Source organism: Zeus faber (assembly GCF_960531495.2).
Source record: "Zeus faber genome assembly, chromosome: 14".
Lineage (NCBI taxonomy): Eukaryota > Metazoa > Chordata > Actinopteri > Zeiformes > Zeidae > Zeus > Zeus faber.
This window is the reverse complement of record NC_137200.1, coordinates 27,187,664-27,203,871: the sequence shown is the minus strand read 5'-3', so window position 1 is coordinate 27,203,871 and position 16,208 is coordinate 27,187,664. Positions and strand designations below refer to the sequence as shown.

At 46.0% G+C, this 16,208-nt stretch overlaps 1 protein-coding gene across 1 annotated transcript in view; it reads left to right on the top strand.

Moving 5' to 3' along the window:
- Positions 1 to 458: 458 nt before the first annotated feature.
- Positions 459 to 16,208, top strand: part of dlg4a (discs, large homolog 4a) — a gene marked incomplete at both ends in the record, with an annotated part of 43,807 nt that continues 28,057 nt past the window's right edge. Inside the window, 3 exons of the mRNA XM_080013579.1 lie at positions 459 to 575; positions 11,951 to 12,112; positions 15,907 to 15,963. Coding sequence (XP_079869705.1) covers positions 459 to 575; positions 11,951 to 12,112; positions 15,907 to 15,963 — 336 coding nt within the window. The remainder of the gene's footprint in view (positions 576 to 11,950; positions 12,113 to 15,906; positions 15,964 to 16,208) is intronic.

Genomic DNA, 16,208 nt, shown 5'->3' with positions numbered 1-16,208 from the left:
GGGAGAGAGGGGGGGGGTTGAGGGGAGAGAGAAATGAAGACAGAGGGGGGAGAGGTGGAGGGGGTGGGGGAGAGAGGAGCGAAGGAGGGGGGAGATGGAGGGGGGAGAGAGAAAGAGGAGAGACAGAGAGAGAGAGAGAGATGGAGGAGGAGAGGGAGGGAGGGAGACCTGTGCTATCCAGAGATCTTCTTGTTCGTGTGGAAACCTCGGTGCACTGACTGACCGCGCACACGGCAACACGGCAACGGGGCGACGGGGCAACAGGGCAACGGGGCAACACGTGCCAGCTGTGATTGAAAACAAGATGACTTCCAGGGAGACGGGGCTGCGGTGAGATCGCCGCTGGACGGAGCAGGTCCCCCCTCCCTCCCCCGGAGCCGCCCTCCCTCCTCCCCGCCGCTCCGCGCTTCTGTCGTGCGCCGCGGCTCCGGAGGTGCAGCGCCGGTGAGCTCCGCCCGATGGGCTTCGGTCTGATGTCTCTGCCGGTGCGGAGCCTCAAGTGCCTCTCGCCGGTGATGTGTCAGTGTAAGGTCATCTGCAGCAACCGAACCCTGTCGCTCATGTTCGGCTGCAAGGTAAGAGAGGAGCCGGTGCGCGCTGCGTGCGTGCGTGCGTGTGGTTGACGTGAATGAAGGCCTTTCGAATCGGAATCGGAATCGGAATCGGAATCATTCCTCCAGGTGCACGTACATAGAAAATGAGTTTGTCACGGTGATTATTGGTGCGCGTCTACAGACGGTTCGAATAATAATAATAATGATAATAATAATAATAATAATAATAATAATAATAATAATAATAATAATAATAATAATAATGAAAAAACAGAATATAGAGTAAAGTAAAAAAAAATAAAAATAAAATAACGTTTGTCCAATATACACAATGGCTGAAAAAGGCAAAAACAAGAATACTCAAATATGTCAAATATACAGAGTATACAATGCGATCCCATGCGCAGGATTATTGGGATGGGTGTATGGAATACAATGACAAAGAATTTACTTTTACTTTTTGCTTCAAAAAGAAAACTGCATCTGTATTGTTGACACGCAGCCCTACCCTGCGATACAGACGCATTTTTCCACTTTCACACTCCCGTGATGCCATTGGTCATCCCTTCTGCAGCATTTCATCTTTTCCTCCGTACAGTGTGCACGCTCGGAGGAGCTGGTTCTCGTCACGTTTGGCTCCGACCTGCAGGCTGCTGTACGCTCATGGCCTGGAGCCAGCGGCGGTTTACACGCAGAGAGCGTGCGTCCGTCATAATGTGACCAGAGTCATTGGATCAACTTGAAGAAATTGTGTTTGTGGGAATATTTCTGAAGGTTGTGTGGAAATTGAGAGATGGAGATGCACGTTTTGGGTTGATGGAGTCTAAAAATAGAATTATTCGAGTGTAATTTTATTTTTTTTTTTAGTTGACCAATGGGTCCAATCCAATCACTCTTTTATGTCAGTGTAGTGTATGCTGCGAGGCATACAAGATATTTAAAGACCATTGATAGGGAATGGATTACGCCCAATTCTTTCCACGGTACACTGTGCCCACCGTGCAGGGCAGGTTTCACGGTGAGCCTCATCAAAACATATCCACGCAATTGGATTTCAGCCTTTCACTGTTTTGGTTCCTTGCATCTCTCCCAGTCGGCGAAATACATAGTATCTTTGCTGTTGACCTTGGGGAATAATATCATCCCTCATCAAAGCGTCCATGTTGTACTGCAGGATTCAGGACTCTACGCTGGTTGGGTTCAAGGATGTCCTTACAGAACAACAGGGTGTAGTAGTTGGTTTTCGAGGATAAGCAGCGTGCAGCAGCGTGTGCTGTGCATATTGAAAGCTGCGGCTCGGATGGAGCGCTACTAACGGTTCCGCTCCGTAGGCCTTTTTTGGAATGACGCTTTTGGAAGGTTCAGACTCGTCCGTCAGCCTGCTCCCGTCTCGCCGTGTGTCCGTGCAGCACGCCTCCTTTAGCCATTTTTAGTTTCCGCTGTTCCCTGCGCGAGGCTCCGCCGTTGATCGCCTGCGTGTCGTGAGACGTCGGAACCCCCCCGTTTGGTTGCCGATCGTTTTGTTTCGGCCGTGCGTTTTTTTACGTTTGCGGGGGTGGCAGTTTGCACATGCAAACGGAGTCGGGTAATTCTCCTCGGGAGGCTCTGAGAGGGCCGCCTGGTTTTGTCGATGGGGAATTTTTAGCCGCACGTCCCGAGCCCTTTGGGCTCGTTTGTTCTTCTGGTTCTCCATCCGAGACAATTGCTCCCTCGCATAGAAAGGACAATAAAAAGGCACCCTCCCACGGACCTCATTTCCCTTTCAGTGATCATAATGAACAACCGGTGAAGTCAAACTCACGGGGCACGTTCTACGAAACCAGGGGAGACTTCAAAAACGGGCCGAGCTGTTCAGTCGAAGCTGATTAAATGTTGGGCGGTTTGCGGAATGTGATGCTCGTTGCCGCAGATATTTGGACGAATGATAACACAATTTGTTTAATCAAAGGGGCTGTGCCGGGACGATTCAACAGTGTAATGCACATTAGAGTTGCTCATTGATGAGTTTAGTTTGTCTGAGCAGAAAACTGGCCCTGATGAGCGCGACAACGGATCATTTGGCGTAAAAAAACTCACCAATTGTAACATTTTATGGACATTGTCTTTATTTATTCATCGTCAGAGAGATTGCAGTGCGACGGCCGCCGCACTGCACTGCCGGTGCGCTTGGATGGATACGTATAATATGATTTAATTCCATGACCTTAGTGCAACTGCAGCTAACCTTATTATAAATGTTGTTTTTCCACCATTACCTGCATTTACATTTTCATACAAAATGGAATGTAGAATTGAATTAAATCGGATTAAAAAAGCCCGTCTTGTAAAAAGTTACAGTACAGCTCATGACTTCAAATGCAGAAAGAATCCAGTTGCTGAACTCTGCACAGTCCAGGTTGGGTTGCGAGTATGTATCATTGTAATGAATGATTTAGGAGCTGTTGCGCCTTGAGATCAATGAGCGGCGCCCCCGGGGGAATTCGTTCCCGATGCTTTTACCGGAAGCCGGCGCAGGTCGCCGCGCTATTCGCGGCACCGCGAGGGCCCGCTGTCACTCATCGCCGAGTGACCAGTCATATGATCAGTTGCGATAATGTCAAAATATTAGATCAGAGCGCAGCCGGAGGTCCGTTGCAGTCTGCTGTGCCTTTTTTTTAGTTACCGTAGTAACCGTAGTTACCGGAGCTTACCGGTTCTTGTGTGAAGCACTGGCCAACCTTTCTTGTGGATTACTTCATAGCACATCAAATTTGACCTGTTTTCATTATGGTACTGGAAGCGTCTTAAGCTGTGTGTGTGTGTGTGTGTGTGTGTGTGTGTGTGTGTGTGTGCGCGTGCGTGCGTGCGTGCGTGCGTGCGTGCGTGCGTGCGTGCGTGCGTGTGTGTGTTCGTGTTATCTTCAATCGGACCCATCTTGGTAACCTCAGTATTTAATAATGTTTCTTTCATTGAGCTTGTGACCCGGGGAGGGCGAGGGAAGGGCTGGCTATCTTGATTACTGCTCAGCAACTTAGGGCCGGGCGATAAATCAATATTCGCATTGACGATGATGACATACCCCACGGTTGTTCTTCAGGCTCTTTATAGGAGCTGGAATTATGAGAAATAGCATAATATGGTGGACTAATGGTTGACCATTGGGGGACTAAATATGTTTTTCTAATAAGTCCACTAATGGCTTATTTAACATCACATCGTATATACATACATACATACATACATACATACATACAGACAGACAGACAGACAGACAGACAGACAGACAGACAGACAGACAGACATACATACACACATACATAACGTCAACTGTTGCCAACTTTTGCAGGTTTCCTTATCAGCAGCGGCGAGTTTCCATCATCAATTATCAGTCGGTGTGCTGTAGAAATGGTGACAGTCCTTGAGGACAAAACAAAGACCAAATGCCCGTTTTAGAGCTACATCCCCATAGAGGAATAGTTACATTTACACTCCAATTCCCTCTTTCTTTCCTTGAGCACTCGTGCCAATACGCAAGAAAAACATTTACTAATTGAAACAAACAAAAAAAGACCAACAGATGACGGGTGAAGCTTGAAGTGGGAGCTGAGCTAAAAAAAACATGTGAGCGTCACATGACCTTGTCGACGGCCGCGCTCCCTGCGTTGTGCTGCGTGTGCACTCATAACCGTGTGTGCATGTACGTGCTGTGCATAACGTATGTGTAATTAAAGAAAACGTGCATTCTGGGACCCAAAGCCTCTTACCCCGTCACCCATCTATTGCCGTTTCACAGCATGCTACTATTTGATTCCCTTTGAATGATTACAAATGCTGTAAGCAAAAAATAAAGCAGTGCTTGGGGAGGTGTGCTGATGTATAGCAGCACAATGCCCCAGTGCAATTTATAGTTGTAAGCATAAAAATGGCATGTGCATGCTTGTTCAGGCAGGGGGGGAGGGGAGACTCTGTGTGTGTGTGTGTGTGTGTGTGTGTGTGTGTGTGTGTGTGTGTGTGTGTGTGTGTGTGTGTGTGTGTGTGTGTGTGTGTGTGTGTGTGTGTGTGTGTGTGTGTGTGTGTGCGTGGGTGCATGCGTGTGTGTTATAGTGCAATGAAGCTGAGTTAGATTCTGAAATATGAGATATTTGATGAGAAGTCATCATAATTTATTTTATTTTTTTAATAAAGCGATGCAACTTCCTGTTTCTAGTTTCCTATGCTAGCGTGTACAGAGAGGATTTGCAAAAGAGTAGACGAAACCCTGAAAAACCTGATGAAATGCATGGCTTGACAACCTTTTTTCCACCCTTTGGTATAACATATACAGAAAATACTTCCTGTTTTCGAAACTGAGTTGTTGTTTTTTTTTCAACATTTTATAAATGTTATATCAACAGTGATACCCGGCACTGTAGCCTCTCGACGACACAGTTCCAGACATATTGTAGGCTTTCTTTCAAAACAGGGCAGACAGCTATTCCACAAAGACATTTTATTTCCCCGCTCTTAGTAATAAAATAAAATAAGTTCATAAGAGGCGGTTCCTTGTTGGAGCTCAGACGCGGCCCCAATCACCGCTTCTTTTGAGGTTAATAGTACATGAACATTATTATTTCCTAAGTCACTGAGGTATTTATTTTCTTCCGTATTCCGTTCCCTCAATATCAATACCCTGTGTTGGAAGTATCCCCTGGAGTCCTCCGCAACCAAGAGGCTTTTTTGTTTTGTTTTATAGCCTGAGGTTCATTGGTTTTAATGAGGTACAGCCTCCGCAAAATCTACCGCACCGTAAATAAAAACGGTCGCTGGCACAAAGAGGGATCATTGGTTCAAAGTAGTTCAACCAGATTCCCCTAATCTGGAGTGGTTTTTGTAAATGTACGTTTCGACTGAGCGTCCTTGACGTGTTTTTACGGCATCCTGATTCACTCACAGCGTCCCCGTGGAGCTGTATGACCAAACTGTCAACGAGAGATTTCATTTTATTTCCACTTTATTGACGCGGTCTTGATGCCGTGGCCGCTGTGTGGAGGTGAACCTGCTTCGAGTTCTTGGGATTTCTTGGGAATGAAAGAAGGTTACAAAACCTTTATCGCCTATCGTGAACCTGGACCAACCTCTCTGGTCCGCTGACACAGTGCTTCTGGTGAAGAACAGAATCCAACTCAACGCTTCAGTGGAAGCTTCTTTGGCGCTTTGGGGGCTGTGTATGGATTTTTGGGTGCTCCCTGGAAGAACGAGCAACATCTTTCATTCCTGACGTAATAGACATTTAGGACTCTGCGATCGGACCTTGGTCTTGTTGAGTTCTATGCTGCTATTTGTTGGTCTAGACTAGAGACAGCCGTTCTTACGATGGATCAACTCATAGTGTAGAGACCGATCAAGAGACCGGTGAATTTAATAACCTGGATCGTCTGGTTACAGTGGCACCTGTCAAGGGGTGGGATGTATCAGGCAGCAAGTGAACAGTCAGTTGTTGAAGTTGATGTGTTGGAAGCAGGAAAAATGGGCGTGGTAAGGATCTGAGCCACTTTGACAAGGGCCAAATTGTGATGGCTGGACGTGGGTGAGAGCATCTCCAAAACGACAGGTCTTGTGGGGTGTTCCCGGTATGCAGTGGTTAGTACCTACCAAAAGTGCTCCAAGGAAGGACGACCGGTGAACTGGTCCGATCCCACAGAAGAGCTACTGTAGCACAAATTGCTGAAAAAGTTAATGCTGCTATGATAGAAAGGTGTCAGAAAAGACAGTGCATCACAGCTTGCTGCGTATGGGAGCGCTCAGAGTCTCCATGTTGACCCCTGTCCACCACTGAAAGCACCTACAATGAGCACGTGAGCGTCAGACCTGGACCATGGAGCAATGGAAGAAGGTGGCCCGGTCTGATGAATCACGCTTTATTCTACATCGTGTGGATGGGTGGGGTTACTGTCCGATCCGATGGAGCACCTGTGGGATGTGCCGGAACAACAAGCCCGATCCATGGGGGCCCCACCTCCCAACTTCCAGGACTTAAAGGATCTGCTGCTAACGTCTTGGTGCTAGATACCACAGGACACCTTTAGAGTCTGGTGGAGTCCATGCCTCCACGGGTCACGGCTGTTTTGGCGTCACGAGGGGAAGCTACACAATATTAGTGTTATTAGTGGTGCTTTCAATGATGTGGCTGATCGGTGTGTGATAGTAAAAGATTGTCAGCTGGCTACAGCTATCAAGCAGTTTTGTTGATATTAATCGATATTTCGGACTAAGTCAATTTAACGTCAAAGAAAAGATTCCAATGACCTTAGGGATCAATTTTCTCAGCATTTGCTTGACAGAACTGACAATAAATATTTATTTTCTTTCAGTGATACATAATTGATGTTATTGAGCCAGTAAGGTCTATCATCTCGAAGGCTGAATTTTCCTGAAGGCCAGGATCCTGACTGTGCTGGACCAGTGGTGCTGTACGTCTTAAAAAAAAATCTGCCAATGTCATCAAGGAACAGTATTAAAAACAACTGAACAATAATCAAAATGTTAACATTTTAAACTATGAAGGAATTAATAAGGGAATTCAAATTTTGAGTTCTATTTTAGCCTTATACACCCAAGAAAATAGAATTGGGGTAAACGCTTAAATTGAAGGAAATGTACACAGGAGCACAGTGCAATTTCACAAATGATTAAACATTAAACAGGTTGACTAAGTTGTATTATCTTTTCACTATTCCAGCCGCTACCTCGTAGGTCTTCCATGGAAGGGTAAACTGGTTTGGGAAAGTTATTTTATGCCCATAGTTTGTTCTTCTTCTGGTCCTCAGCTGTGAATGTGTAAGACCACCTGAGCTTTCCATCCTTCATTGTTTCGGCTTGTGTAACAGACCTCACTGTAAGTGCTCGATGAAAGCGTTTATCATGCTACGAGACACGGGAGCCGTATTGGATTATGCTTGGATCTTGGAGAATGGGATTTGGGTCATCTCTGCAACTTAGTAAATACATAGAATAATTCATAAACTCTGTGTGTAGAATCACATTTGTATATTCTGTATTTTTTTTTAGATAGATGTGAATATATCAGTTTTGTATTTTTTGGGGGGCTATTTGTGTATATTCGGCAAAATATATTTTCTTTTGTTTTGCTTTTACAATTTTTTTTTTATTCTAGTATAATTCTTTTCTCATACTGTTCAGCTTTTTTTTTCAAATGTTTATCGCCTGTAGACACGCACCAATAATCACCATGACAAATGCCTCGTATAGTGGAATAAACCCACTCACATGCGGATCCCCAATGCCAAAGCAAATAAAGCACATATGATCTGTTTTTATCTTATGTACTGACTGTTGAGAACTTATTCCAACATTTGGTTCCCATTGCATAGTGGTGGCGTATGTACAACAATTTTCCGACTAGTACTGGTCCAAAGATCCCTTCTTCTAATGGTGACGTTCAAATATTGACCATGACACTTTTCATCATCATCATCATCATCATCATCATCATCTGCTGAAATTCAAGCGTGATTCTGCCGTAATGGCGTAGGTTGTACGGAGAAGCCTGCTGCACTTTAAGGTGAAAATGTAAAAAGACTAGATTCACATTTATTTTGTGATGAAAAAAATCCAATCACGTAAACCCATTCAGTATCAACTTAAGTATCACGTATCAAACGTGAGCCTTCCCTACATCAATGGAAAACACTGGCATTGGAATCATCCGGAAAACCCAAATGAACACGACGCAGTGACAGCCTTTGTATTTGCGTAGTGCGGTTGTATTGGATGAGAAATTCTAGAATGGCAGACATTGCGAGTCCTATTCCAGTTCCTATGGAAAAAATAAAGTCTTCTTAAATAAAAGGGGACCAACAGTATTATGAAAAACTGACTTTTTCAGTCCTCGTGCACCTACATTTGTGTCTCTGATGGGCCTACCAACACACAAACTGTGAAGTAAGATGACCCGGTCACTTTTTTGTGGGCTGCCTATGTCCGCAAACATGTCCTGAAACACCCCGTTCAGATTGTCCGCCCCCTCCTACATCAAGGTGTGGGCTCATAAGAATGAGACCGCCCCCCCACCTGAGTATCTCCACCCACCGTTTAAAAAAAACCCATCCTTTGCGAAGGTGCGTCATTTTTTTCTCGCATGCGCCGGACCCGCTAGCATTATGTCGACCCTAAGAGCTAAGCATGGGAAGTGCTCTGTTGTTGGCTGCACGGACCAGCACAAATCTTTCAAAAGAAAGAGGAATCAATACCAAGGCACAGCCGGAAAGCCACAACCAGTTCCGGAGTGCGGCGGTGGCAGCAGCAGCTCCTTTGCATTTAAAGCTGCGATGCAAAAACAGCCCGTCGAGAACGGGAGGGTTGTAGAGGCATGTTAGAATGGTTAGACTGCATCATCCGAGTGGTATTTCCAGCAAAAAAAACCGTCAAAGACATGTATTGGGGACCTCAGGGACCTCTATTAACTTGTTGAAAGGCAGTTTAATTGGTGAACTTTGAAAAAAAAGAAAAGAGGCTTTCAAAAATACAGAAACCGGCTTGTGCCGCATTTGCCCAAGGTTTTACAGACGGTACTGCTCACTTTGTTCATCTACGTTGTATGATAAGTCATAGCTAAACACACAGAGCGCTTGTGTCTCGCGACCCGAGGGAACGGCAACCTGGAAAATTGCTGTTTAGCCCTGAGTTAAAAACACAGATCAGTTTTTTAAAATTCAAATACACTACTTACAATAAAATTAGATAATAATTGATTAATCCCTTATCCCAAATTCATTTAAATTTGCGATCATGGCATATACGTATATATACATATTTACATTTGTAAATACTCATTAATTACCAGCATATTGACATACAATGGCAAATACACGGTATAATAAGCCAATTAGAAATATTCACCAAATAAATAACCTGATAGTTTGATGCTCTAGGCTGTGATGTCATTCAGTGATCAGTGGTCAAGATCAGTGGCCCTCCGCGTGGGGTCCCCAGCAAAAAACGAATAATAGTCACACTAGAGTTAGAGAGCGTGCAGCAATGACTGGTTTGATCCCAGTTTCACGGTTACCTCCCTGACTGTAGCACAGACGTGTGTGTGGGACTCTGGACTAAATCACATCATAACAATAAAACGTTCTCCGATTGGGCTCCCAGGGACAAAATCTCATCAAATGGGGTCTGTGGCCTACGGTGTATCAAACTGAGGGTCCTTGACATGAACACGTTTGAGGATCACTGGTCTAGGCTTTCATTAACCAATAGTTATTTATTGACGGTGTAATTCCTTTTTTCTGTTGTTGCGGATTGTCCGGCATAGAGAACTGATGATTTTAACAGTAACCAGTCTATGATCCTAAAATACTGCATCTGTGAGATTTCTTTGCAGCAGGACTACCTGCAGCGTACGGCATACACTTTGTATGTGCTTACTAACCCGTTATTCGAGAGGGTTTGCCGTCAAGAAATATTCATCTCCCCGCATGCTCTCCCGGATTTGTTTTTCCCCTGCTTTACCCCTCCCAACCATTTTTTTTCTCCTTCATCTCTGTCTCTCTTTCCCTCCTTCCCTTTCCTGCTGCTTCGGTGTAATGTGATCCAGCTCTGTGGCTTCGCAGCCCCTGCCGGAGGAGCCGCGCTCCCCGCTCCGCTCTAGTTGCTAGGCAGCCTGTCTCGGACGGGGCCATGGCGACGCGCCCCCTTTCACGTCTGCCTCCGAAAACGAAAAAAAAACAGAGGAGCGCGTCCTCCACCGGCGTTGGGACGACCCTCCCCACCGGTTCCGTTCGCACCCACAGTGCTATGGGGTGGAGCGTGGCCGCGGCGCGGGGGGCCGCTCATCGGCCCCTTGTCGGCCGCTCGTCGGCCGCTCGTCGGCCGCTTGTCGGCCCCTTGTCGGCCGCTTGTCGGCCGCTTGTCGGCCGCTTGTCGGCCGCTTGTCGGCCGCTCGTCGGCCGCGGATTTGCCGGCGAGAGACACACAAAGCTGAAACCTTGGGAGCGGAGTGGCAGATTGCACCGGGACGCTGCCCACCCTCCGATGTGTTTGCGAGCGTGGAAAATTCAGTGTGATCCAGCCGTGAATGTGCCCTACCATGTGTGGCTAGCGCGGCGGGCTGCTGGCGCCGTTCCCAGGTGTGGGGATGTCGGGGAGGGGGAGTAGGTTTTTTTTTCGAGGAAGGAGCCGACATGTTCTGCCTCGCTTCTTCCGGTCGCTCCATACGCTGTGGAGGAGCGCCGACCTGTTCCGGGACCCCTGGTGGCGCCGTTCGAAGGTCTCGACTTCTTCTGTCTTCATGTGCGGATGTGCTTTACACGCAAGACGTGTACAGACTAATACTCTCAGAATCTGAATTTTTATCAATACATCATTTAAATTCACCACTTGGTCGTGGTGAAATGCAGTACATCATTTGAATCACAATAAGTTAGTACATTTTCATATACGAGGAATTTGTCATGGTAAAGATTGGTGCATTGATTAACAGATGTACAAAATGTACAAAAATAATATATATTTTTACAAAAAATAGCCAAAAGTGGATCTTTTGCAGCCGTGTATCTACTGTGATTATAAAGGAAGGAATCTCTGTCCCTCTGTTTGCGTGTATGTGTGTATATGTGTATGTATGTATGTATGTGTGTATGTATGTATGTCCTTCGATTATCTCGACAACCGTTTATCTGATCTACATCACACTTCACACAAGGACGTGCAGTGTAATATTACAGGCATGTTTGGTGTGGACACACACAATATTACACGTGACAAGTGTAATATTAATAAACTTTGAATAAACAAGCAAACAGCCAGTGCTTCAGGAAGTGCGACTTGGGTGTGTTTTTTTTCCCCGAGAAAGACTATTTCCCCGGTGTTTTTGTTTTGAACGCGCACTGCAGTTGTAGTTGTAGCTGTAGTTGAAATAGAGGAGAATGATTTTTGCGAAAAAGTTTTTTTTTTTTTTTTTGTTTTTGGATTAAAGTCTTCTTTGAATAACATCACTACTTTGACTGCATTTAGAAATTGTGCGTTGCACTGATCTGCATTGCATTCAGAAGGCGTTCGTAGCTCGTAGTAACCAGGGGTTAAATTTGGGAGTACCCTGTCCACCTGCTTTTGCTGAATAAATAAGAAAGATATTGATTGGCTGATGTTGGCAAAAAAAAATGTATACGGTACCGCTGGAAGGGACTGAACTAACAGATAATGCCGAGGAGCCTTGAGAGCGACCAAACGTTACGCCGCCCTGCGCCCAAGTGGGCGGCGGGAAGGAAGGCTCACCTTCAATTTTTGCCGTGCCGCTGCTGCGTGTAATTACTGCCGCTATCTATGTCGCCGAGGATTCCCTCGATAGACCCTCCCAGGTCCTCCCTCACCCCGCTGTGTTTCTTTTTGTGCGCGTGTGTGCGTGTGTTTTGCAGAAGTACAGGTACCAGGATGAGGAGACGCCCCCCTTGGAGCACAGTCCTGCCCATCTGGCTCCGGGGAAAAGTGCTGAGATGCTTCACATGAGCGACAAGAACCTTGCTGCCATGGAGGCTCTGCACGGCTACACGCCGCACACACACATCTCTCCCGTCAAGGTGAGGACGTGCATTTTGGCACACATGCCATCGCCATTGGGTTTGGTTTCATTTTCAGAGAACAATCCCCGTGGAAGACGGCGCTAATCTTTAGTTTCGCAAAAAAAAAAACACACAATAACTTCACAAAAGTCAATTAGGATAGTCACCCTTGAAATGAAGTCCCAGTGGGTCTTCGCCGTGACTGTTAAGGGCCGTTAAATATCGGCCCCAAATGTGCTGTAAGTTTCGGCCGCGCAAACAATTCACCGAACTATACGCTCAAAATCAATACCGTCACTTCTAATTTGCCCCCTGGGGGACAAAATATGCCCCGAGCCCGAACAGCTTTAAGAGCAATCCCTCTTAAAAACTTCTAATGAGCTTTACAACACATTATATCCATCCCAAATCTGCTTTGGGTCAAGTTTAACCTCTGTTTAATTAAAAATGTTCTTCCCCATTAATTTCCAGGGTATACACTCCATCACCAGCTTTAAGTCTAACGGAAACTCACCGTCCTGATTATTAGGCGTCCTAAGCGTTTGGGTTTTATCCAGAAAGAGCTTATGATATAATGGTGAGGTGCAAATGAAGCCAAGATGCATCGACGCCTGTGATTAATCACCTGAGCACCTCGGGGGCGTCGTGAGCGACACCTGGCAGGGGCGCGCCGGCGTGCCGCAGACGCATTAGCGGCTGGAGCAGAGCGGAACGAGCAGACAAGACGAGGGGTCGATGGAAATGGAGATTGTGAGCGGAGGGAGCGGGCGGACGATGCCTTCAGAAGAGTTCACGCCGCGTTTACTTTGAGTCAGGGCTTTGGAAGCCCCTGTGATGCTTATTTGTCTTCGGCCCGGTACCATTTTAAAATGTTTCACATGCAATATATAGTGTGTGTGTGTGTGTGTGTGTAAACACTGTATATATATATATATATATATATATATATATATACAAAAGCTTAGGGGTTGCCAGGTAAAAACTGAAATGCCTCGCACTCGATCATCACTTTCCACAAAACTTCAGCCGACTGAACTGGCAACCCTACCGCACCAGCGCGCTATGAGTTTCACCAGCGGCACGTAGCTGGTAATCACTATGCCCTCATCAACCGTTAATCAAAAGTTCGACGTAGCAGCGTTTGAAACGACTACAGTAAGATCTTGACGCAAGACGTTTTGCTTAAATGACGTCCCCGACTCGGAGATGCCGGAAGGCGTATTCCGTCGTTTCCCAGCAGCTAGGGTGGATGGTTCCCTCTGCAGCCGTGGTTAGCATGGCTTCAGTTAGCATGGCTTTAGTTAGCATGCCTTCGGTTAGCATGCCTTCAGTTAGCATGCCTTCGGTTAGCATGGCTTCGGTTAGCATGGCTTTAGTTAGCATGGCTTCGGTTAGCATGGCTTCGGTTAGCATGGCTTCAGTTAGTATGCCTTCAGTTAGCATGCCTTCAGTTAGCATGGCTTTAGTTAGCATGCCTTCGGTTAGCATGCCTTCGGTTAGCATGCCTTCGGTTAGCATGGCTTCGGTTAGCATGGCTTTAGTTAGCATGGCTTCGGTTAGCATGGCTTCGGTTAGCATGGCTTCAGTTAGTATGCCTTCAGTTAGCATGCCTTCAGTTAGCATGCCTTCGGTTAGCATGGCTTCGGTTAGCATGGCTTTAGTTAGCATGGCTTCAGTTAGCGTGGCTTCGGTTAGCATGGCTTCAGTTAGTATGCCTTCAGTTAGCATGCCTTCAGTTAGCATGGCTTCAGTCGCTATCTGGGCTCCAGACGCAGAAAACGTAAAGAGAATTTCCCAAAAAACCGCAGTGTCCCTTTGGAGGAAGCTCGTTTTCCTCTAAGTAGTGAGGGCCACACATAAGAAGAGCGTCTCAGTGAGGTTCATCAAAAAAATGTCTTTTTACTTTATTTTTTCTTCTATTTCTTTTTTTTTTTTAAATGTTGTTCTATTTTCCAACAATGATTTTCGTCAGCATTCGTCGGCTCCCGGCACAGGCTCCCCTCGCCGCGCCCCAAAGCTGTGCGGAGAGGCGGGGGCGGGGTTAAGGTCCAGGTCGAGACATTTCGTCCGCGTTGCCCGTGCCTATTGTACTGGGTCTGTACTGGATGCCTTTTTGGACGTGGTTTGTTTGTGTGTGCTGGGTGGGCGTTGGGGTGTGGGAGCCATCTGTCCCCTGCTCACTTTTGGCAGGCTCCGTCGGGCGTCCGAGAAGACGAGCCGCGTGAATAATTCGCCTCTGGGCTTTTATTGACTCTTTTGAGTCTTTTCACGACTTCGGGGCTGGAAATGGGGTGTGTGGCCGGAGCTGGTCCCCCCAGGGGGGCTGCGCGGGGACATTTGAACATACTTCGGTCGGATATCGTATGACTTCCTGAGTCACGTGGGGTGGTTTTGTAAAAATTAAGAAGTCAGTGTTGGAATAGATGGTGCCTCAACGTCCTTGTATTACTCCAACAGAATTAAGTAAAAAAATGTGACGATGATGATGATGATGATGATGACGATGACGATGATGACGATGATGACGTTGGTGATGATGATGATGATGATGATGATGATGAGCACGTCCGCTCACACCTGGCATTAGAATGCGTCTCCGCCTGCGTCTCGAGTGACCGCTTGTGGTGGGGTCTCACTTCCCCCGCTCTGATCGAATCAAATCTAACGTGTTAGAATAAAGATGTAATGTATAATGTTATTATAATACAGGAAATTAGACACATATTATGTCGTCTCATCGAGGAGAGATTTTGATTTGTTTTGCGTCTTGGTTTCTTACTTGTATGGAAAATGAAAAATTGTAACGCTAACCCGCTTTTAATTAGTTTTTGTTCTAGACGTATTTATTTTCGTTTGTTTCCTACTTTTATGGGACAAAACATTTTCAACACAACTGAACTGAGGGACTGTCCCGTTCTGTCCCGTCGCAAAAAAAACCAAAAACCTGCGTGTCCCCGATGTCCTGTGCCGCAACACGCACGTTGCTTTCCGTCGCTATGGGACTTGATTTATTAAAATAATATATATATTTTCCTGTAAATACTTTACTTGTAAAAAATAAATACTGCACTTCTGTAGCAGAGAGTCTTTCTCAATTTCCAGACTTTAATGTGACACCGTTGAACACGTACTTCCGCCTAGGCAATGGACGTCAGTGGATTAGGCGGTCCTTGGTTGTGGCCCCCTGCTGCCCAGATCAGCCCTGAATGTGGTCTAACAACGAGACCTCAAACCGCGTTGAGGACGCATCGGGTATTATTGGGCATTAACGCGTCGTTGGTGATCGGATCGACAGAGACGCACGTCAATGCCAGGTGTAAACAGGGTCAAAATGTGCCGCCTCCATATGAAAATAACACCATGGCGACCTGCTTGCCAATACCACTATATCAAGGGCCATCCTGTGTGGCCCTTGCGTTGTCTGTTTCCCAAAAGCTCAATATTTAATTAACCTATTTTTACCAATTTCATCAAAGAAAACCATAAATAATGGATTTAATTTAATGTAATATCTATTTTTTTAAATAATAATATATAATAATAATATATAATAAAATATATTATTATGTTAGCTATTATAAACTATTATTATGAATATATAATATAATAAATAATTCATTGATTTGTGATTTCATTTTGACTTATTCCCCAAGTGTAGAACTCGTGTGCGTGTGTACGTGCATGCTTAAGTGCGTGCGTGCGTGCGTGCGTGCGTGTGTGTGTGTAAAAGAAAAAGCAGAAAATTGAACCCGCGGTGTCCGCCCATCAAGCCCTGTGCCCACAATCACCCTGTACTTCTTGTTGTTTTGCAGCCGGTGCTGATGTCCACGGGGCACACTCCAATGTACACCTCGGCCGTGTCGACGCTGGTAAGAGCCCACGCTCAGAAACCACCCGTGACATGATGCGTTTCCTCATCCATCATCACCGTCGCCATGCATAGATTCGCTTAAGTCCTCATTACCTCGATGTTGTGGGTGGTGCTTTTTTGTCGTTTTTTTTTAGCTTGTCTGCTCACAGGCCGCCGACTGCTCAGGCTCATTGTGTCCGTCGCGCCCGGGCTGGTATTTACGTATGTTCACGCTCTTAAGTGAGTATTTTAAGTGTGATCTGT